General features: G+C 41.9%; 1 protein-coding gene across 12 annotated transcripts in view; it reads right to left on the bottom strand.

Annotated features, from left to right (window-relative positions):
• Positions 1 to 23,152, bottom strand: part of dmd (dystrophin) — a 90,417-nt gene that overhangs the window by 19,822 nt on the left and 47,443 nt on the right. For 8 of the 12 annotated variants that reach the window (XM_008424684.1, XM_008424691.1, XM_008424663.1 and 5 more), the window contains 19 exons: positions 22,911 to 23,086; positions 22,668 to 22,815; positions 22,115 to 22,243; positions 21,146 to 21,295; positions 20,958 to 21,056; positions 20,539 to 20,638; positions 19,693 to 19,862; positions 19,440 to 19,557; positions 18,684 to 18,895; positions 18,425 to 18,579; positions 17,276 to 17,465; positions 14,477 to 14,649; positions 14,207 to 14,363; positions 13,619 to 13,730; positions 12,226 to 12,494; positions 11,951 to 12,097; positions 9,243 to 9,305; positions 7,013 to 7,076; positions 6,457 to 6,517 (listed from right to left, as the gene is read on the bottom strand). In XM_008424684.1, coding sequence (XP_008422906.1) covers positions 6,457 to 6,517; positions 7,013 to 7,076; positions 9,243 to 9,305; positions 11,951 to 12,097; positions 12,226 to 12,494; positions 13,619 to 13,730; positions 14,207 to 14,363; positions 14,477 to 14,649; positions 17,276 to 17,465; positions 18,425 to 18,579; positions 18,684 to 18,895; positions 19,440 to 19,557; positions 19,693 to 19,862; positions 20,539 to 20,638; positions 20,958 to 21,056; positions 21,146 to 21,295; positions 22,115 to 22,243; positions 22,668 to 22,815; positions 22,911 to 23,086 — 2,693 coding nt within the window. Of the gene's footprint in view, positions 1 to 2,972; positions 3,187 to 6,456; positions 6,518 to 7,012; positions 7,077 to 9,242; positions 9,306 to 11,950; positions 12,098 to 12,225; positions 12,495 to 13,618; positions 13,731 to 14,206; positions 14,364 to 14,476; positions 14,650 to 17,275; positions 17,466 to 18,424; positions 18,580 to 18,683; positions 18,896 to 19,439; positions 19,558 to 19,692; positions 19,863 to 20,538; positions 20,639 to 20,957; positions 21,057 to 21,145; positions 21,296 to 22,114; positions 22,244 to 22,667; positions 22,816 to 22,910; positions 23,087 to 23,152 lie in introns of those variants that run through there. The other 4 variants (XM_008424677.1, XM_008424713.1, XM_008424705.1 and 1 more) reach the window with 2 other exon arrangements.

The following is a 23,152-nucleotide window of genomic DNA, read 5'->3' as shown; positions in this document are numbered from 1 at the left end:
TCAGTGTCCAGTTCTGCCTCAGCTTTATTCTTATTTTTTCAACTGGCCCCACATATGATGCACATTTTTTTAAATATATATTATTTTGATTTCTCACCACTGTCAAAATGTCCAAATATGAAAAACTATTTTTCACATTACTAGTTTAAATCCTTTCCAGCCATACTTTAGTATTTGAAGTAAATAAAGCCAGGGATAAAGGTGAAATGATATCTTGGTGTTCTCCTCTGTGCAGGTGGATGTTTCAGGTCAGGCTTTAATAGTAGGTGTGCAAAGTGGGTGACTGCTGAACACAGTGGGCGGTGTGGCTCAACCACTGCATCGAGCAAAACAAAGAAGAGAAGAAGAACGCAGTGCAGCTCGGACTTTTCCCCGCTGTCCGGTTTCTACCTGGGGCCACGGCGGTGCACAAACGCAACCCGGTCCAGCTGGGAAGCGGTCAATGTGGGTCCAGCTGGTTGTACGAGAACACACCCGCACTTAACCTCCGTCTCTGAAGCACACACAAACAATAATCGGCCCGCAGGCTTGTTTTGCCTCTCTCCCACACTCACACTCCCGATAATGAGGAGAGGGGTCCCCTGGTGAAGAGCTACTCTAAAATCCTCAGCCTCAAAGTGTGGATAAACAGCAGCTCGTCATGAGAGCGCCGATCGCACAAACGCCCCCAAATGAACGAGCAGCAGCTGCTTTCATCGGCAACACGACAACGCATCGGGACTGAGAACGGCTGCAGGTCGAGCGAGGTGTTTGTCCAACGTGGAGCGTTGACTCATCTAACAGTGAACAGCTGTCGTTTTTTCATCAACCAGCTGAAAACGACACTTTGATTACAAAGTTGTAAATGGAAATCAAAGAGATAATTCAAGGTACGAGACTGGATCAGACCTAGATATGAGAAAAATGTCAAGAAAATTAATGTTAAATTTAAATATTACACTAATGTTAAATGTTTGCAATCAATATACATTCCTCATCTCATTTTTGGCGTTTCAACCAGAACTTTGGTACTGGTTGACCGATCCACTTTTTTCCCACTTCTGATACCGAGGTTTAGTATCGGCCGATTTCGATCCAACACAGAAAAACAGTGCTAAATTGATTTAAAATGTTTAAAAAAAAAAAAAACACATACATAAATGTACTGAATTACAAATGTATTTGATAACTGTGCACCAGTACTTAAATACACCAAAAGCTTTTGGTCAAACATGTAAAAAGAACACAACTTTAATTTATTCAGTCAGTCAGATTAAGAGAACAGCCAATGGAAATTAAATAATAAACTGAAACTGACAAAAACAATAGATTGACTTCCAAAAAAAAATGCAACAAACCTTCTATCAAATAAACCAGACCAGACATGGCTGTGAATGAAGATAAAATAAAAGTTTATGAAATACTCAGAGCAGTCAGTCTGCAATCAACAATCATTAGGACTAGTGAAAAATGCACAAAGACAGTGGTCCGATGTCACAGCTGAGGGGCACACCAGGGCTCAGATGTTTTAAAGAGTAAAACCGATGTCTGGGTGGCAACACATGGATCTGAGGCATGAAATATCATGATTGTAAAGCAGAGCAGTACTTATCAACACACTACAGTCTAAGGGCTATTCTTGCTGCTGTATCATTCAAAAAGAAGCTATTCTATCCCTTGGATAGGACAGTGAGAGCTTCACACTCGATGTCCTGCATGATTAAGACTCTTCTTATAGAGAAGTAGCTCTTGAGTAGCAATGAGAGCAATTGATTAATAAATTGCAAGTTTTTTTCTAAGCTTCTAACACATTTAAGTGACTATGTGTACTTAGTCAAAAAAGGTGAGAATAAGAATTTGAAAGCACAGCAACGAGCTAGGCACTAGTTGCTAACAATATTGACGTAATCTACAGAGATAAATCCTGAAGAAGAACATAGGAAGGAGAACTTTAGGCTTTAACATGTTTGCTGTTACACAGCAGGGTAATAATCTAAAGCAAAACAGCCGTTTTGCCAACAAAAATGAATAAAAGCAGGTTTTCTAGTCAAAGTCGAGGCTGAGAAACAAATACAATTCTTTGGAATAACCTTAAATAGCCATTCTCTGTCCAAAATACCCCACAATGCTGCTTAATTTAAAAAGAAATGCTAAAAAGTCTAAACTAGGTTGGTTTCGATATGTTGGTATTCATTCAAGTTATGCTTTTCTAAAAATCGACATTTGTTTCATAACTTTTTTTTCATGTCAATCAAATAGTTATGGACTAAAAAGTGAATTAGTCAGAGCACGCGCGCACACACGCACACACGCGCGCGCACACACACACACACACACACACACACACACACACACACACACACACACACACACACACACACACACACCTGCGATCACATACATCCTATCCTGCCATACTGAAAACCGATAAGTGGATCAGTGCAAAACAGCACTAAATGTGCAACAATTCAGCGCCGATTTGCCAGGAAGGTGACCGTGTGTGGAGTGTGAAGGAATTCAAACACTGCTGCACTGACGGCGGGGGTCTGTGTATTACACGCGTTGAGATTACCACTTATTCCCCAGTGGGCAAAATTCAATCACATACTGCTGACATGCAGGCGCAGCTCCGGGCTGAATATATACAGATTCATGTTCCAATATGGCAGCAGAGGAGCGGGGAGGAGAGCGACTCGAGGAGGCGCGAGTGGCCGCACACCTCGCCTCGCTCCCCCGGTAACAACCGCAGGAAGGGTTAAATCACTCCCAAAGAGAACCATTTACCTCCCACTTTATTAGCGGAGAAAGGGAAAAGCGCTTCTCGCTCATTTCTCAGCAAAACCGACAATTAGCTTTAATATTCTGTTATAATTGACTGACAGTAAAAGCGCACGGTCGATGTGCGAGCGGCGTGAAAAGCTCCCCTGCATTATCACCATCCCCATTATTTATCAGCACCACAAACATTCCCCAGCCCCTCTGCAGCTACTCACTTCCGAAACTGCTCCCGCATCGCCCGCAAATCACAGCCCTGCGAGTCCAGAGGTGATGGCTCGACTCAGCGAGGAGAGAGGAGGAGGAGAAGGCGGACGGAGCGTCTCCTGACACCGGCGAGAGGCGTCCGAGGTTACCGTGAAGGGCCTAAGCGAGTCGGTGTGTGTTCCTCTCTGCAAGCGGCAGCGACGGGGCTGCGGAGGCTAACACGTCGCGGGAATACAGCGGAGGAACACTTCCGCTGGGTCAGACAAAATAAAAGCGGCTACCGCTTGTTTTCCACTTATTTTATGGCTTCAGCATTACTCTGAAACACATCCCTCTTATTTTCGAGAAGCAAAACAGGCATTTAACTCAAGTCGTCAATACTCCCAGAGGCGTAGTTAGGATTCTGAAACACTGGGCTCAGTCCAAATATTTTTTTTCTTTTGGGGGGTGGGGGGTATCTTAATAAATTATAAGAACATCAATATGAGTAATTCAATTTAACTAGTAAAACTTGTGCATATGCAACATTGTATTCGTATTTAAGATCATCGGGATTAATTTAAAATGTTCTTTGATTGCAATGTCTTGCATTGTCACCTTCCTAAAATTTTGAGGGGGTGATTTTTTGTCTTAAAGTTTATTTCACTTATGACAAAAATAAATTAGGCCATTAGTTTAAGAAGGTGACAATATGTAAATCCATGTGGTTATTTTGTTATTTTTATGTAGCCGCTTGTTGTGTTCTTAAATAAACTATTATTCCTAACAATGGTATTTCTACTTTTATAATTATAATTCTATTTTTAAGTATTCATTAGGAATGTCCGCTCTGAAACTTGCATGGCTTGTCTTGATCTTCCAGTGACATCATACAGTTAAGCGATGTAGTTAAGGTGTGCCTCCCAATAGCTCAAAGGTGACATCATTGTCTGGGAAGAAAACGTTTAGTCTGATTTAATGTTACACAGAGTAAAAGAATCTGGCTTCAACTTTCCTGTAGAGGGAGTGAAGGGGGACAAATGGGTTGTTTCAGTTCGAGCCCCTCTCCTGTCGTGAGGTCAGGAGAGGGGCAGGATCCCCTCTCCTGTCGTGTCCTCGGTTAAGACACTTCACCCACCTACAGTTGGAAAGCCTGTTTCTATCCCCTTAGATTCGATCATATTTGCTTAAAAAATGCATTTGTTGCTTGAGCATCAACGTTTAGTATGCGTTTTCCAATGCCAGACAACTTATGTTTTGCAAGTAAAAATGTGGTGGGGAAAAAATTAAGCAGTAACAACATAAACCATATACAAGTGTTGCTCCCTCAGTGGGAAAACAAAGCTTGTGATGATTGAAGGTTAACTTAAATCCAGACAGATGTTCAGATGGGACTCAATAACCAGCAGCTTAATTCTTTCTCTTCTCTTAGGAAGACATCAGACATCAATGTCCGTCTCCACAGAGCACGGTTAATCAGGTACACCACCAGAATTTCATAGGTTAGGCTGTTTGAAGAGAGGATTTTATTAATGTATTTTTTTAATGGGAAGAGTCCACATACTCAACTCTGCTGATGTGGCACCACCTAAGGAAAAAAAACAGGGTTTCCTACATACAGTAAATTGTTAAGATACATTGTCGGAACAAAATCAACAACATTTTTTGTAGTCAACAAAAAAATATAGCCACATACTTAATATAACCTCTAATTTAGCTTTGATTTAGTTTTATTTTTACTTGCATTTATTCTAAATAATTACCTATTCTAACTTTTAAAATAGTTTGAAATAAATGTAGATTTCATTTCCATTTCTATATTGTACTGATTTCATATGTCCGTCATTATTATATACTGACAAATATAAGTGTCCTGTTCAGTTTGTGTTTGACATGGAAAGATTATTGGTGGCGCACAACTTCCAACCTCTATTCCTTCTTCAATTACCAGTATAAAATATTGTATAAAATGTCACTTCTGGTGAGAGTTGCTTTAAAATTCTAGAGGTCTGTTTTGATCTTAGCTTCTAAGATTGAAGTATTCTTTTACACTTATCCACAAGTTTAGTTTTTTTTTTAATGAAGAACTTTATTTTGAAATGAAACCCCGCTTACTTCCTGTCTAGCCTGGCCTGCCGCTCAGCATCGACCCACAGCTCTGCTAGACCAGGCAGAGCTCAGGCTCCCTGCCTCTGAATCCCTTCCCCCCCTTCCTGCTGTTTCAGGGAGCAAAAGAGCCTGAACATCATCTGAGGGGGGTTTTCACCTCCCTGACAAGAAGGACGGACAGCGAGAGCTAAACACCACTCGCACTGGGCATCGTGAAGCAGAGGGAGAACAATAAGGGCCGGCTGGGAGAGAGCTAGAGGAGGGAAGGAGTGCAAAGTGCCTTTTGCTTGTGAGAAAGGAGAGATAAGCTGAGATGGAGGAGGAAGGGTGAGGGGATGTGGGGGGAGTAGCTCTGCTTTGGGAGTCAGTGTTGCAGGATTGAGGAGAAAAGTGCGGACAAGTCTCAACTGTTACATTAACTCTGGAACAGTGTGGAGGTGTGTGTGTGTGTGTGTGTAGTGAAACAATAKCCGTTTGTGCCCATGCAAGTACAGCTGCAGATATCCGGACGATCCACTCTGGATTTTATGCCCCCAATTAGTGACGAGTACCAACTGTAGAGTGAAAACATGTGGATCCATCAGGAGATCCTCGCCGGTATTAAACATGAACAGCTGCTACTGAAAAGCTTCCAGCTGATTTAAAATGCAGAAGCATGTGTTCGGTTGTAGCGTCTCATCTTTTTTCCTGGTAAGCTGACAATTTGTCCAAGACTTTACAGCTACGCGTGATCCCTGCGGCGTAGGTTGACCTCTTAAGGAAAAGTTCAAACATGTTCTCCGTTCTGGTGTCCAAATAATTTATATCAGATTCTTCCAGTTCTTCTTTTTGTAACTTTAGCAGCCTCTTTCTGATTTTACAAGTTCATATCAACACTAGCAAGAACGTTGACATTTCAATGGTGAAGTTTAAGGGTTTTGGAGACTCTTAAGCATCTTGCGGACTGTTTTCAGACAGCGACATGCTTGTGGTCTGAAATCTGCGTTTAAGGACTTGAAGTAAGCACGAATGACTGACTTGCAATTCTTCCAAAAACTCTGTCATAATGTTCCCTTACGGTTGATCCACAGTGGTTCATAAGTTTGTCCCAAATCAGCCTTCCACATCACTAAACCACAAAATGTAGAAATTTATCTACATGCTGTCCTTCTCTGGACATCGATCAAACAAAAATAGTATGAGTTGACGTTTCTCTAAGCTTTAATTGTTTTTGAAACATACGTCATGTATATGTAAAACAAAACATTAGAAGTAAAGGTGGCAAATATGTTAAAAACAAACATGAAGTTGAGTTAAAGTTCCCAAGGGAAATCGGTTTAGCTCAGAACAGAAGAAACAGAGCTGCTTTCACAAAGGGCAGGAGAATGTAAGGATCAGCTGGCCCACCAACCAGAGATCTGCACTTACTTGATATAATAGGGCACATTGTTTGGAGAGATGCCCTGCTCGAACGGTCTTTCTACCGATCCTGGAGAAGACACAGGGACAGACGAGGAGTGTCACAACAAAAGACCTGAACTTTCACACAGTTTATGCATTATCTGAGGGAAAAAGGTGCAACAAATCCCAAGATACTCTTCTTTTTAATCTTCTTTTTGTTACTTGACCTTTACAAAGATAGGATGTTGCAAAGCGAGCCTGCTCTTTAATTTACCCTGATATGTAAACTATTCTGTTTTCCAGTAGATATAAAAAAAATTGTCCCAGCTTCTTGTTCTTTTTTCCTAACACACTTTCTCCTTTCACTTAACTTTCCATTAACAACCTTTTGTGGCTTATGGTTTAATACTTTCCTGTATCATTTATTTATTTTCGTGTATTTTTGGGGTTTACATTAGATTAAAAAAAAAACACAGCTACCAAAATCAACAGAGTAAAACCTGGCAAAATCATAAAGTTTAGCATCATTTTATTTGATTTAATTGGGCGTATAGAAATGAGTAGGAGAGGGGCAGGGCCTCACCTTGAGAAAGGCAGAAGTCTGTGTGAGCGTCTGTCAGCTGCTTCAGATGTTCTTTGACAGATATCTGTTAGACAGAAAGCAGGAGCCATTCTAAGAAAAATAAAATAAACATTTTTATTCATTGCCTGACCCTCTGATGTTCATTTAGATACATTTTATGACCAAAACACAAATCAATTCAATAACTACAAAAGCTAACAAGGATAGTTTGGAGTTTTAGAAGAGCTGTTCTCATACAATACATACAATAAAAATATATTTGATCAAAGTGATTTTCCAGAGTATTACTCTGTGTTATAACCCTTCATTTTGAATAAATTAAATCTTGCCAATTATCTACTAATTTATTGAGATTTTGTCAACTTCAGCAAAATCTGAACTATCCCTTTAGTTTCTTCGGTCGCAGTGTGTAAAAACGTAATGGAATAGATCATCTTTACATTTTCCAGATGTATGTTTTTCCTTCCACTTTGATGTTATTTTTAATCACCAACTAACAAGCTATGTCCACTTGTTTTAGTTGCATCATTTGGTTTGTGTGTAAAAAGAAAAAAAAGTTATTTCAGCCAAATATATCACCAAAAGAAAAGCTAAATTATATACATTTAAATCGACACATGTAAATAATTATAAGCATTAAAAAAGACAAAGTGGTGTACATAAGAACACGTTGGTGGCCCGAGTGAAGAAAACAAAGATGAGCATGGACAGGATGACTGAATTTGAAGTTGAGGAACTGAAGGTGATGCAGTCTGAATGAGGCATGTCTACATGCTTCAATTACAAATGTTATCTGAAATGTAAAAAGTATCAAAACAACAGGAGTTAATGAACAGAAAGTGGCCCCACTCTCCTGTCAACTCACTTCCTCCTTAACTCAAGCTGTTATAAATACCACCAGGATCTATGAACCTTTTGGGTTAGGTTCATTTCTGCCAAAAAAACCCCCAACACTTTTAAATTAGATTTAAAAGGACAGGACTGACAACAAGATCACTGTTTGATAAATAAAAATAAAAAATTCTAAAGTGTTCCAGTATTTCTGCTAAAATTTCAGCTAAAGTCCTTTAGCCAGTGGCGCAACTACACATTATTCAGGTGGATGCGAAAACGTAGATCGGCGCCCCCACCCTCCCCCCAAGGGAAGGAACGTCAGGATGAAGGAGCTAACCCCCCCTCCGAGGCGAAGATAAGTGAAGGGTAAAACTCGCTACATTTACCTCGTTATGTGCGCGAGGTAAAGKAGCGTAAGGCGCGCTGAAGTGTATGGGAAAACATCATCGGCGCGCCGCCCCCTCCAGATGGGGTTTTGGCGCCCCCTCTGGTGCTGCGCCCTATGCGTTGCATACCCTGCCTACCCACTTTATGCACCACTGCCTGTAGCTAGCTGGGTAGTCCTTGTGGATGATCTAGTAGCTCACCAATATTGTATAACTTGACAAAAGTGCAAGTTCAGCCTGATTGCTAAAAGTCTGTGTTGGATCAAAACCAGACGAGGTTGAGACTTTTCCATAGACATTTCAATAGATTTGAACATCATCATAAAGTTAATTTATTTTAGTAATTACAGCGAGAGGGATATTTGTTAGATATTTTTAGTTGTTAATGTGGACTGTTTCCTTGCCAACACTGCTATTGGTTTCCTATCAATGTTATTTTTAGTAGAATTAAAAAAACTAATGTCAAAAATGGTTCTTAAATATAATTTTCTATAGTCTGTATTTCAATTTGTGGTTTTATGACTTCCATAAATAATATCTACCAGCAGAAGGAACACATTTGTGGAGGGGTGAATAGAACTGGAGCCACTAAACAAGACATACTGGTGGCACTATTTTTAATAAAGTAGTGTCTGTGAAGATTAAATGCATGGCAAAATATCATTCCTTAATAGAAAATGATGGAAATTCAGCTGATTCTTGCTGCTTTGTCAACACCTGCCAGGAAGCTACATCTTTAAAATCCCCAGGGGAAGCAAGTATGTGTGTGAGCTTGGGCGCTGAAGTCCTCAAGCTGCTGGACTGAGATGGGTTAGAGTCCATCTTTGTGGACAGACTGGCTCATTAAACATCCAACCTTTCATCTGCTACCCAAATGACAAAGCAGCTGATGACACAGCATGGGAAAGAGGAAGTGAGAGGAGAAGAGCCGCGATGTGAGACGAAAAAGATGCGACAGTGATGGCCCGTCCCAGTTTTTCTGCTTCTATGCAGTCAGGGACTGAAATTACCTTTGAGTCCACCTCATCCAGTCCATTGCTGCCCGAGTTGCTTTTTCCTGTATCCACGGTAACCTGATTAGAATTGTACAAGAGACGGTGTGGGATTGTTGAGGCAGAATCTGCTGCTATTACCGAGAGTGCACTTTGTGCCTATGTTGACCATCACCTGCGACCCTTTAGGCATAAAAGAACACTGTGAACTCGCTTGAAAGAGCTGAATCTCGAGCTATTCCCCTCCTCCCAACACGGACATAAACATATATTAGATGTACAACATGAAGTTTAGGCATAATCCCATCTGAACAAATCATTAATACCTAGATTGAAGACTAAAAAAGTTATCAAGAACCAGTTTAAACTCTAAATGGCAATATTCAAAGGACAATAAAAAACGAACAAGAGAAGCCAAAGTTATTACGACTTTAGCTTTTGGTATCAGATCAGTAAAACAGTCAAACACTCCACATTGGTTGGGCAGGTTTTGTTGTTCACCCCTTCTTTCAGAACTGCATTCTTCAAAATGTACAGTTCCACAATTGCCGTGATGGCTGAACAAATTACTGCATCACTGGCCAACACTGGATTTCAGCTCAGGTCAATGCTCTTGAAAAGTTCTTGAAGGTATGTTTGAGACACAAGAAGCGTCTTGAGATGCCTCACTTAAACCATATGCAAACATTTAATACATCCGTAGAGATGAGTCCTGATTCTATCGTGATAGGGTCCAACTTCTTTTATGGACATTTTATTATTACTATTAACTGTTTTTTTGTTTTTTTTTGTTGCATCAAATACATTTTTTTGCAGACCTGGCTGATATTACAGGATGTTCCCATGATGCCATAACACACAGTAGTGCACTGTGTGTTATGGCTAAAACCGAGCAAAGAAACACCTTGGTTTATTGTTGCAGAAAAGAAAGCCAGATGCTTGTGTCGGTGCCAAAGCACCTGCTCCGGTCCGAACTTCAGAAAGACCAGCCTTCTGGTCCTGTCACTGCTGTTGCATCCAGGCGTCCATTTCATCCGGCTGATTGGCTCTATCCGTCACACCCTATTATGATCACCAGTTGACTTCCAGTACACAAAGGGTTGTGTTTATTGTTGCTGACACAAACCGAGGCTGAACTGCCTCTGATCACTGGCACCTCGTCATTATGAAAGTATTCTACCATGAAGGCTGAGCTAGCTCAGTTTAATCATAGTAATCTTAGTAGTAGTCAAAATGTCTAAAATATTTAGAAGAGCACTCAGATCATAAAAGCCTGTTGTGATAAAAGACTTGGTGTAGTCTCAGGAGTGCAGTCTATCATTTAAATGTTAGTTCAGCCAGCTACTGCTACTACAACCTGATGATATATTCTTTTGTTACACATTAACTACATGTAATTACTCACCATTTCAACATTTTATTTTGCTTTACATACTGAGTATGCAACTGATTGTGTTAAAAAAATGAAAATTTGCTCAAGTTTGAGCGATTAAAGTAGATTTTTGTTAGATTCTAACATTATCTCATTTATTTTGGTCACAAATCCTTCTGAAAAACTTTCAGAAGCATTTACCAGCAGATACACACAGGAGCAAATCAGAACTAACTTAACACAGCTACTTCCACATGCTGCTACCTTTAGCACTGCAGTTCTAGAATTTATTAATTGTGTGCAAACTTTAGCAGCGTTTGCACACAATGCAAACTTTGCTAAAGTGTTCTTTGTTGGCTGTATAAAGAACACATTTTGAACAGTAAATAAGTCTTATGATTGGAAAAAAATGTGTTTGTATCCAGCCTTAGTTAGCTTAGTGATAGCATTAAGACTAAATTCAATCTAACAAAGCATAGCTCATTAGCTGCCTAATGTTAATTAATATGAATTAATACACAAAGCAGTAGTGCTAAGCAGAAACCGTCTACCGCAGAAGCTGGCGTCCATGATTTTCCTTATTTCAGCTCTTGGGGGATACAACCAATCAACATCAAGGAAAATGAATGGCATTCCTCGATTGGCTGTTTTGCAAACACCAACCAATAGCGTGTGAATCAACATTGCGCTTAGCTATTCCAGTTTCTCAAGCTGCATTTTGTTTTAAATATTTCAGATATGGATTATAATATAAATCTGTGAACAGGCAGGTTTTCCACCTAGACGGAACCGCAAGTGTGTGGTGTGTGTGACTTCTGTACCTAACGAACCATGACCCCACCAAAGTTGGGATTGTCATTCACTTAACCAAATGTATTTGCAGGAAAATTTAACATGGTTTGGGGCTGAGGTCTTGGCTAAATTTAGTCAAAGCAATGTCAGCCTTGGGTAGTTAATAGAGTGCAAACATTGCTCTAACGTCCTTAAAAGCTTTGCCTACATGTGTTTTCAGTGCTTCAGCTTTTCAGCCACCTTAGCATTTTGATGGAAGGCACTCAGGCTAATGTCCTAATAAGGTAAAAGCTTTGACCTCTCAATCCATGAACATATAAATTAAGTTGAGACCTTTACGATGACAGGTAAAATATCTTCACACAGCTGTATTTAGAGAGTATTTTAGAAGGTAAAATTGTAGTTAAATAACTAAAAACAACAAGGTTAGGGAACCAGGAGCTAACCAGATGTACCCTGGTTTAGGTTGGAGACAGTTTTTTGTGTGTGTGCGTGTGTGTGTGTGGGTGGGTGCGGGCGTGTGCGTGGGGGTGTGTGTGTGAGAATGTTTAAGGGTACATACTTGGAGCAGTCTCCAGCGCGTGTTGAGGTCTTCAATGCGTTCCAGGTTGCTAGGAGACAACTGGATGTCGGATGGATCGAACGTGGATGCCAAATGGTTCATGTGTGTCACATCGTCCTTAATCAGAGCTATTTCTTCCTGGAACTCCTGAGCCAAAGAGAAACACACACATATACGTAAACATTTGTAAACGCTCAGATTAAAATGTCAATGCAGATAATTACTCTTATGAAGACAGAGTGACTTGTTGCTCTGTTGGTTTATTCTGGAGTTACCTTGACTCTGCTGATGTGCTCAGGTAAGGAGTCAATCAACAGTTCCCCTACGGGTTCCCAGCCTTGCTTCACCATCTCCGCCTGTTTCAGCTGCTTGTCCAGCAGGTCTTCTGCTTCCTGGAGCTCCATCAGTCTGTCCAGGGCCAACTCCAACCTCCTCTGCCAGTCGGCCGAGTCGACGTTGAGCCGGTCCCACCGGCTCACCACGTCGTCCGCCTCTTTGCGCAACACTCGGCCCACGTTCTGAGCACGCTCCTCTGGGCTGATGTCTGACGTTTGGGATAAGCCAGGTCTGGCAAAATGAGTAACTCATAGCAACAGCCTCATTTATTAAGCTATATTTGATCAGTTGTGCCTCTATGAAGGTATGTTTCTAGAAACTTTCACCTATTCTTCACATAATAGCTCAAGTTCAGTCTGGTTGGATAAAAAGCTCTTGTAAGCGCCTATTTCCAAGTCTTGCCAATGATTCTCAATTGGATTTAGGTCAAAATTTTGACTAGATCATAGAAATATTTGCACCTTAGGAAGGTATTTACACCCTTGTGTCTGTCCTTCAAGTTGTTGAATTTTGGCCATTAAACTTGGCCCCAACTCTGAGAGCCACATGAGGGCGATAGAGCTACTGCCTGAAGCACTGACTCAGCAGACGCTGGAATTCCCCTCTTCCTCTCTGAACCTGCTCAAGTTGGCAGCCTGTCAGATTTATTAGACCACACTTTAGGCTTGGCTTGTTTCATAGTCCAAGCTGCTGCCATGGTGCAAACAGCGCTGCCAGTAAAGCATCTGCCACTGTGTTTCCATGTCGACTTCCACAAGCAGTCATTGCTAGGCTGTCACTAGGATGCATGTTTTTAATTTATGAGCAAAGAGAGATGGAAAGCTAATCCTTCTTCCTTTATGTCTGATTTGAGAACTGAAGGAGCTCAAATCCTCCAAATCCAAAAGTGTACAGGGTGTGTGAAACTGAACCTAAACCGTGGGAGATCACTGTTTAATTCATGATTAAACAATGTAGTAAATTTTCATGTAGTAAATAAAATTTTCATGAAGACTTCCTATGTTGCTCCTTTACTTGAGGTGTAGTTAACTGACCTTTGAGGAAAGTGCTAGACTATTTTCAGTCAAAACTTTTGTTAAGGTCAAAGTGTGGCATGTTCATCTTAAACTGTAAATGAATAAAATAACCAAATAAATAAATAAACGTCAAATGGTTCTTTGAAGGAACAATCTCAAAACAAAAACATTATAAAGCAGGAATAAATGCGTTATTTATGACAGCGAATCTGTTTTAGACATAAATGAAGTTTGTGTGTGTGTGTGTGTGTGTGTGCGTGTGTGTGTGTGTGTGTGTGTGTGCGTGCGTGTGTGCGTGCGTGTGCATGTGTTTTACCTCTCAGTTCAGGTGATGGCGACTCTCTAGGCAGTTCAGACAGGAAGAATCCCGCATCGTCAAGAGCCTTGGTCACCACTGGATCCTTGGCTCTGAGCTCCATTTTGAACCCCTGGGACACACATGCACGCACACACGCAGGCACACACACACACACACGTTCAAGTCTCTTATCTACTTACACCAGAGGTAGCTTTCATTCCACTTATCTTTGATCTCAGAACAAACGATGCTTGGAATCGAGTGTCAGCTACACTGAAGGTTTTCTTCGATTTCATTGGCTGTTTTACCATTTACCATGACAGGACATTATATTTAATCTTTACTTATTGTCTTTTTTTGTATTTTTTGGTGACAAACCCTGCATATAGATATTAAATTATGATGCTAGTGTGAGTTTCAGGAGGTCATGGATTCTTCCAGTCTGATTCTTCTCATTTTAGTCTTTTATTATTGTCCCTAAACTCAGCAATTTTCTGTTTTTTTAATCCACTAAAGTTAATTAAAACAATTTTACACAGAAAAAAAAACATCACAAATATGTCTTATTAATCTTAGACATAAGCTTGTGTCATGTTTCCCCCTTACTCTGTGTGTATCCAGCTGGGACTGCACAGTGGGAACATCGCCCCCTACAGGTTTCTCCTGCTCCAGCTGCTGACTCTTCAGCCTTAGCCAGTTCAACAGCTCCTGCAGTGACATGTGGAGCCTCTTCCAGGGAGCCATCTCAGAGTCCAGCTGTGACCTACCAAACAAGCACACGCTTTTTCCTCCCACCATTTTTTTTTTTAAATCATCTGGATCCAAACTGAAGCATTTCTCCCTCTTTGGACCGTCTAGAGTCCAGGTGTGTCTCACCTCATGCTGAGAGTCTTGCTGCGCAGGTCGTTCCAGCGCTGCCTCATGTTGTCCAGACGCCTCTGGAGCAGAACCCGGTCCTCAGGGTCCCTCAGAGAGGTCAGGATCCTCTGGCCGTTCTCATCCAGGGAGTGATACAGCTCTTCATGGCCGTCCACCTCTGCCTGGAGGTCCTAGTTTAACACAAACAGGCAGGATTTATAATAAAAATGCTATATGATTTGAGAGAGAAATTTAGTTTTGTAATTTTAATGCCTTGAAATTGGGCCTGTCTCTTTAAGAAACTCCTGCTCTTTCTGAAACAAGGCAGAGTCACAGAAAGAACAGGAGTTTCTTAAAGACACAAATGCCCAATTTCTTGCAAAGTCAAATTTTCACTGAAGTTGACATAATTACTTGACTGTGCAGCTACTCAGTGGCTGGAAAGCATATAGCACTGCCTTTTTAACCAAAGATTAGGTCAGACATGAATATGACAAGAGAAGACTTTCACATGAATCCAATGGGCTCAACGATCATCGTTGAAACAAAGAAGTTCTTTATCCATCTGAACTTTAACGACAAAACTCTAAAAACGACGTCTACAACATGTAAAACACACAATGAACAGTAAATGTATTTTCTGTTTTCATAACAGGATTTTTTTTCCGCTTTACAAAAGAACGAAGCTTGAATTTTCCGTTCCAACCTGAACTTGGTAGACCTTCCTACGCAGCATCCTCCAAAGAAGAAACTAGAAGCTAAGTCGCAGAGGAAGAGCCATCATGTTTTTCCTCTGTTCTGTTCAAACAAGCTCCCCGCGCACAGCGGCCGCACAGAAATGCCCTCCGTTTAAAACGCGAGGCAGATACTGGAGACGAGAAGGACGGGGAGGGCGAGGAGACAAAGTTGGGCCGGGTAAGTTGGTGGAAACACAAGAGGGGGGCGAAGAAGAGATAGGAGGAGGAAAGAGGCAAAGAGGACATGAAAGCAAGAGGAAAACGATGAGTGAGCTCGTTTTCCAATTAAACCTTATCTGCGTGTGGCGTTGTCGCCCCGGAGAGAGTGTGCGCACTTCTCTGGGTGCTACAACTGCCATAATAATTGGACACAGAAGACTATCTCAGCACTGCACACAGCACTGCCTGTTGGACTGACACAACTCTTAACGCATGTGTGTGTGCGTGTGTGTGTGAGAAGAGGGAATAAAAGCTGAAATTTGCATTTCAGATTCCGTTTCCAACATGCGAGTGTGTCCGAGCTTCCACACAGAGAGCGAGTGGGAGCAGGATGAGGGTCAGAGTGTTTCCTCGCCACAGACAGAGGCTACCATTCAACACCCACAATGCAGCGGGGGGCATTTTTCCGTATGTCCGCCAGACCGGGAGCGGCCAATGAGCTCTCTTCATGCTGCCGTATCAGCATTGTTGTCATTCCAAGCAGGGGAGGGAATTGTGCAAGTGTTTTCATTTTTTTCCTTTATATATTTTTGCTCGACTTGTTAATCAAACACTGGGCTGAGCCGGGAGGACGTTATCTTCTGGGATGGCGTTTGATGTGAGCTTTACAAAAACTGAAGTGAGCTCGATTAAAAACACTGTAGATCTAAAAAGGCTGGAGTGAGAAGGAAAGTTTAAACTCCTGCTACAGAATGTTGATTAGATTTTGGTTTGGTATTCTCCACAACATTCACCTTCAAATGGCCTCAGGTGACCTACGGACCACTTTTTCACCACAGTCTGAATGACACAATTCTGATCGTTTTACCCCCGTAAAAGAAAAAGAAAAAAAATTGGATGTGTGGTACTATTTCAGGCATATATCTGATTGTTTTCTGCAGTTTGAACCGTCACGTCACAGTAATATTGTTTGTCACAACGATATCTGGGACAACTTATCGTTGAGCAAATTTATTGCAAAATTTACACAAAAATTGTCAAAAAAGTTGGGTTTAAATAGCTGTGTTTCCATTTTGTGTAACTGGAATTGCAAAAATAAAATAAACTCGCTGAATTGAAAAATGGCAGATTTTGAGCTGTAACGAAATTGATATATTTCGCAAAATTGCAATGGAGACAACTTTTTTTTTTTTGCATCACACGAATCACGTGGTCAACACTGAAAACAATGACACACTGTACGGCAGATGGACATACTTTTCGGGAGGCCATTCCTGCTTGTATTAAAAATCTCGGCCCAAATAAAATACTTAATATTTCAATATTCCTGAGAGACAGAATTAGGATTTTTGTCTGCTGTGAGCCATAATCATTAAAACAGGCATACATAAACATTAAAAAATCTATCACTCTGTATGAATATAGAAAAAAAAAATATGAAATGAGGAAAGATGCAGAAGAAAGTCTCTCTGCTAAACCTGCTCTGCCCTTATGCCATGCTGTCCTTGTGAAAACAATTTACTCTCTGCCCACACAGCTCCAAAGCTGAGTGCTCCTCCATTATTCATGCAGGGTCCAGTTTTTTATATATAAACACAGGAAATCTGTTGCATTAATATCCTGACTCGGCGAGCGAGGAAACATGAGGGAATCAGTCATCGTCTAATGATGGCTGACAGGTGGAGTGAGAAACATGGATAATCCTGTTCCACTGGTACCTGGTGAGGGATGGGGGACGGATCAAACAAGAACTGTGATGGCAGAAGAGCTGAAACTAATTTAGTTTTTTTTTTCTGAGCTCCCTGTTAAGATCCAGCACTTTCTGTCCCTGGTAAATAACCAGGTCATGCAGTTAAACCTCAAACAAGCCAGATTACACGCCTTAATGAAGAGGATGTGTGTGTGTTAAACCGTGTCCTACCTTCCACTGGGCCAGCAGCCTCTTGGCCGCCTCAGGCTGATCCTGCAGCCTCTCCTTGTTGGTAGCATCTATCAAAACATTGCAGGTGGTCTCCGCCTCCGTCAGCCAGCTCAGGAACTTCTCCAGGTCCAGGTAGAACTGGTGGAGCAGCTTCAGGCCGGCTTCCACCGCCGCCTCTCGGTCTGAAACTCTGCAGCCCACGAGCGAGAGAGATGAGGGAAACCGAGGACTTGCCTCCAAACTCAGGCTTTATTATCAAGTTGACCCAAAATGAACCCTGGACACATGGCACTTTCACCAATTATTTTAGATTTTCACGAATTAATAGATGCACAATAATGTTCTGAACAACGATTTCTCTTTCGTATTGGCAAACGACTGTCCTGACTTACAGAAAAGGTGCTAAAATATTTCATGTTATCACCTCGTTGACATAAAGTCGTCACAAAAATTGCGTGATTTGTTATTTCTCAATACTAGGACCCGGTCAAACTATCCCGACAGAACTGTGTGCAAAATGTTGCATGATTGGTCATAAGTTTATTGCCGCGTTTTATGCAGAAATGCCTTTTCCGCCTCGTAGGAAGAGTCGGAGAGTCCTAAGCAACTAAAAGGCTTCAGTTCCTCTAAAAGCTCCCTAAAACAAATGTTTGCCTGCAGAAGTCCAGCCAGTTTCTCTAGTTTGTTTTTACAAACACATTCCTTATTCAGACAACACAAAGAAACCAACTGACTGGACAAAGACTGGAGAAGAAAAATAATTTATTTTCCCTGCTAGCAAAGAAACTGGGCATTGCTTAGCATTAGAGGTACATGACTAAAAGTAAGACTGGTGCTCATTCTGAATGTTTGCTCTTCCAGTTGGATCTACTGTCATTTCTACCACACGTTAAGACACCAAGACACTCAGAAGACGGGGTCTTCCATGTAACAAGCGGTCTACCAATTGAGTCTGTTCATAATCAAACAAACTTCAGTATTTTCCAGACTATAAGTCATGCTTTTGTTCACAGTTTGATTATCCTGCGTCTCATAGACAGGAGCAACTTATATGTGTTTTTTTTTATTCCTGTTTTATGGCATATTTTTGGACTAATGCAACTTGTATTCCTGAACGAAGGACGTTGGTATTGTCGCGTGTGCGGTTACCGTTTGTTGATGTGCGCCCACGTCGCCAGCATGTTGTCATTGACCTGGGTGACCTTGTGCGTGTCGTCGTTGGCGTAGAGTGTCAGCAGCTTGTTGGCCAGCGCGTTGGTTTCAGCCACCTGTCCCTGCCACTGCTTCAGGTCCTTCATGAAGACCTGCAGGGGAACGGAAACCAAAAGGCTCATTCTCGTTTTCGATGCCAACAGATCTATGAGTGCCAGTCGTCACGCAGCCATGCAAATGGATCTCTGGTGCCCACCCTCAGATCTGCGTGTTGCTTCTTCAGCACATCCGCTGTGTACGTGATCTCCTGCCACGATTCCAGCCTCCCACTGGCCTGTTTGATGAGGTAGTCCACCTCCCGCTTTGCGTCCAGCCAGTTTGTGGAGTCCTGCAGCATGTTGAGGATTTGCTTGAGCCTGTCGGAGAGTTTGGTCTGAGAGTCTTCCCAGTGGGTCTGAAGCTTGTCGACTGTGCAGGAGGAAAAAACAAAACTGTGTGTTTTCTAGGTACATAGTGCCATTTCATGGCACAGTCAAGTAGCTATATTGTCTCCAGTTGTTATAAAAATACCAGATACATCGAATATGACTTAAAAAATGTTTGACTTCATAGTTTAATGCCTTAAAAATTGGTCACTGCTCTTCTTTTAAACCTTTAACATTTTTACCGGCAAATTCCTGAGAAGTACCTCATATATTGAGATTTTTGCTAATTACTGCTGGCTAGTCTGAAGGAGCGGAGTGCTCTGTGAGACTTGGAAGCTGCAGTTCTGAGGAGGAGGTTTGTCCTCGAAGGCAACATCCAGTTCCACCAAGCGTTTTGCACAGCTGATAAGTTGCCACGGGAGATTAAACACTTAATTCTTAAAAAATTGGTATTTCACTAAAACGTTTTGGCACTAGGATGCGGTGCCTTTCAAGGTGACCATATAAAACTTGTTAGAATATATGTAACACAAGTTTTGTGTATATTTGTAATGGAAGCGCAGCTTGTGAGGATGTGTGTGGCTTACTGCGTTCTGTAATGACGCTGCGCGTGTCCTGGTTGCTGGTCTTGTTCTTCAGGTTCTGTGCTGCCGTTACTTGTTTCTCCAAGAGGGGGCGCCGCTTGTCGAGCTCCTGTAGAGATTCCTGAGCGCAAGCAATGCACACTCAACTTCCCATTCATGCAATATTATTATTGAAAGCCTAAATCGTGCACACATGTGGCTTCTCCATCACTTAGCTTGATCACAGTTTGTGTTTGAGCTGCGCTAAGATTGTCACCTTGAGCTGGTTTATGTTTTCGTTGATGTCGTCCAGGTCGGCGACCACCACCTGCTTGTTTTGCACCATGTTATCCAGCATCTTCAGCCAATCGGTGAGCTCAGCCCAGGATTTGTTGAACTGCTGGAGCGCGGCAGATTCAGGCTGGGAACTTCCTGTCAGGCCTTCGTCTGGGAAGCATACGATGTTAGAAAACGTTCTAGAAAATGGCAAATTCCAGAAACTTTCCAAACATGTTCAAGGTAAGCCTCCAAAATGTTTCCAGCATCACACTTTGGAGATAAAAAAAAACCAAGACAAATGAACTAAAAAAAAAAAGAAGTCAATTTTATATGACATTATTAATTAAGACTTGTGTTAATTAAGACTTATGATGGTTTTCTACATAGTAGGGACAAACTAAACTATAAAAATGTTTTGTTTTGAAAATTTTCTCAGACATCCTATACATCCAATTAGTCTGAAAACAAAACACAAATAAAAAATAAATAAATAAATAAAAAAAATCCCCCTATTCAAATAACTCAGCGTTTTGTACAGCTGAATGGTTGCCATGGGACATTAAAGGATTTCTCAAACATGTATTAAAAAAATCTAGTCGTTAGCATGTTTTTGCTTAGGGAATAACATTATAACAAAAAGTTGATTTTAACAGATTTTAACAGATATGTGAAAATGTACAGCAACAAATTTCTTGTGCTTCACTTCAACCCACCACTAAATAAAGACAGAAACAGTTCTGTCTTCATATTTAGTTGCATCATTAGCATCTTTTTTTGCATCAGATGTTTTTCTGGTGATGATTGTATATGAAGTATTACGATGTGTCTGTAAAAGAAAACTTACGGGTTTTTTTGGAGACGAGAGCAGCAGCCGTCCTTTCTTTGTGCTGCTGCAGCAGCTCCAGAATCACCGTCCAGTCCTCTCTTAGCTTCACGTGTTTCCCCTGCCGTCATCAACACATGGAAAACACACACACACGCACATAACTCACGTTTCGGCTAACAAAGGGTTCAAGTTCAGCTTGTACAAATAGAATCAAAAGAGTTCAGTTAGTTCAGCAGGAGAGCGTGCCTTTTATCTGAGACCTAAATTAATGAAGACGGTGATCTAAAATGTGATGAAATCTTTGAAGAAAACCTGGTGGTGAGATGAAAGACGTGAACGTGATGTTGGAACAAAAGACTTTTCTTCACATCATCTTTACAGAGACGAAGCGCACTGTGAAAACGTCAGTGTGTAGTTAAAGTTCAGCTGCTGCTCACCTTGTCCAGCCGTCCTGGAGGAGTCTCCCTGTAAATCTGATTGGCTCGCTCCAAAACAAACTCCACTTCTGGCTTCTTCTGCTGAACGTCCTCAATTAGCTGTTGGACACGAAGCTTTAGTATTCGTTGCTTAAGTAAGAAAATTAAATATACGGTTATTATGAGTAAGTAAACAAAAGTTGCTGTACTCTGGGTGGTGGCTCCTGGGGACTCTGCTCCAGCTTGGCCCTCGTGCTCGACGCCCAGGCTGACAGGTCGTCCAGCTCACCCTGGATCTTTAGGAGCTCCTTCAGCAGACCCTCGATCTCCAGCTGACGCTCAGGCAGAGCCCTAGACACCTAAAGGAAAGAAACAAAGAAAAGGTACAACCCTGTTTAATGAAAGTAGAAGCGCAAGCATGGTAGTGGAGGGTTAATGATCTGGGCTTGTTAAGATATGAACACAACATCTCTGTCTTCTGTCCAAGCAACCAACCCATACACAGCAACGACTTTACAAGAGACTGGCTGTGATAAAAAAGAATCATGCTGCTTCAGTGGTCCAGTCAAAGTCTATACCTCAACATCCTTGAAATGCTGTAGTCCTACATACAGTGAGCCTTGCTAAGCTCAATAAATTCTTGAGTTCTAGGATCGGTGGCAGCATTTTGAAGTTGCTCTCAGTTCTCGTTCATTCCCGGCATTGACTTTTGTTCAAAATTATTTGGTTGAGGTTGAATTATTTCCTCTGGCTTTAGATGCAGGGGAACTGGAAAGATTTTTTTCTTCTCTCTCTTATGTTTGGGTTGTCATGACGTGTACCCATGACATCACCCTAAATCCCAGAGGACTTGAAAAGGAGGCCAAAGATCAGAGAGAAGGATGAAGTTAAAACCGTCTCTTCCATTGATGAAAATTAGCAAGGCTTGCCTCCCCTACTCCAACATCTCTCTGCCTGGTTTATAGTGGAGTGGCAAAAACAAGTGAGGTGAATTAGCATTTGCCAGCAGCAACTGAAGGAGTCATCCAGAACATGCTAGTATAGATTATTGTCTCTGCTGCCTGAAAATCGAGTCGTTAGTATGATGATCACACAACATTTAGTATTTTGAATTGAACTGATGGTTTGTAACTCCACGTCCCCACAGCTCAGTGACATCAGTAGTGGTAGTTGCTTACCTGAGCCCAGCGAGTGTTGATGCCCCTGATGTCTTTGTGCTTGTCAGCAGGAAGAAGGGTTAGCATCTTCTGCTTGGCGTTCAGATTCTCCACTGCCGACTTCTTTGCGGGAAGCTCCTCCACACGCGTCTTAGACACATAACAGAAAATATTTATTTCATGCGACTTTAGCAGCTCCTAATGGCCAGAATCTTAGCCTCCGTAAGGCAATAGAGATTCATGCCTCATTCTACTGAACAGTGCTGTGTGTGTCAGTACTCTGTAAAAGATGGTTTCTTCTGTCAGTTGGACTTTGAAAAGTGGAAAGCAGGGGGATTAGGATGGGGTTTTATGTGTTATCCCGTCAGACCGTCACTTCCCGAAACCACACACACAAAAAATCCTCTTAAAAGCGCATGCGGGGTCAGTGCAACCCGCACAGGGTAAAAAACTTGTGAAGTATAAATGATTCCATCTCTTAAGAAAAATGGCAAAAGTTTTTTGACCATAATAGCCTTCAAACAAGGGAGCAAATAATCATTCTTTATATCATCCCCATTTTTTTTAACCGTACCTGGACTTTGCTCAAAGTGTCCCTGATGTGCTGTGGTTCTGGGGGGTGCAGAGGGATGGCCAGCACACCCTCCGCTTTATCCAGCCAGTTCAGCATCGAGCCCATGTCCTCCTCAAACTCTGCGCCAGCTGTTCGCACCTCGGCGGACCTGCAGACACAAGGTCACCTCTTAGTAGTGGCACGTTGTCGGACATGGTGTGATCGTCAAATCACAGCTGTGAGGTTGGATGGGGGCCCGCCCACCTCCTCTTACGCTCCCTGAGCTCCTGGCAGACGTTGGCCCAGCGAGTGTTGAGTAGTTTAAGCTGCGACCGGAGGCGTAAGGCATCATCTGGTGTGCTCATCTGGCTGATGTCTTCTCCTGCAGAGTTCACTCTGCCCAACACCACCTCCTGGTGAGATATGTCGTCCACCAGGTCCTGTGCAGACACACACACACACACGCACGCGCACACACACACACGCACGCACGCACGCACGCACGC

Source organism: Poecilia reticulata, linkage group LG2 (genome assembly GCF_000633615.1).
Source record: "Poecilia reticulata strain Guanapo linkage group LG2, Guppy_female_1.0+MT, whole genome shotgun sequence".
NCBI classification, from domain to species: domain Eukaryota; kingdom Metazoa; phylum Chordata; class Actinopteri; order Cyprinodontiformes; family Poeciliidae; genus Poecilia; species Poecilia reticulata.
This window is presented reverse-complemented; position numbering and strand designations above follow the sequence as displayed.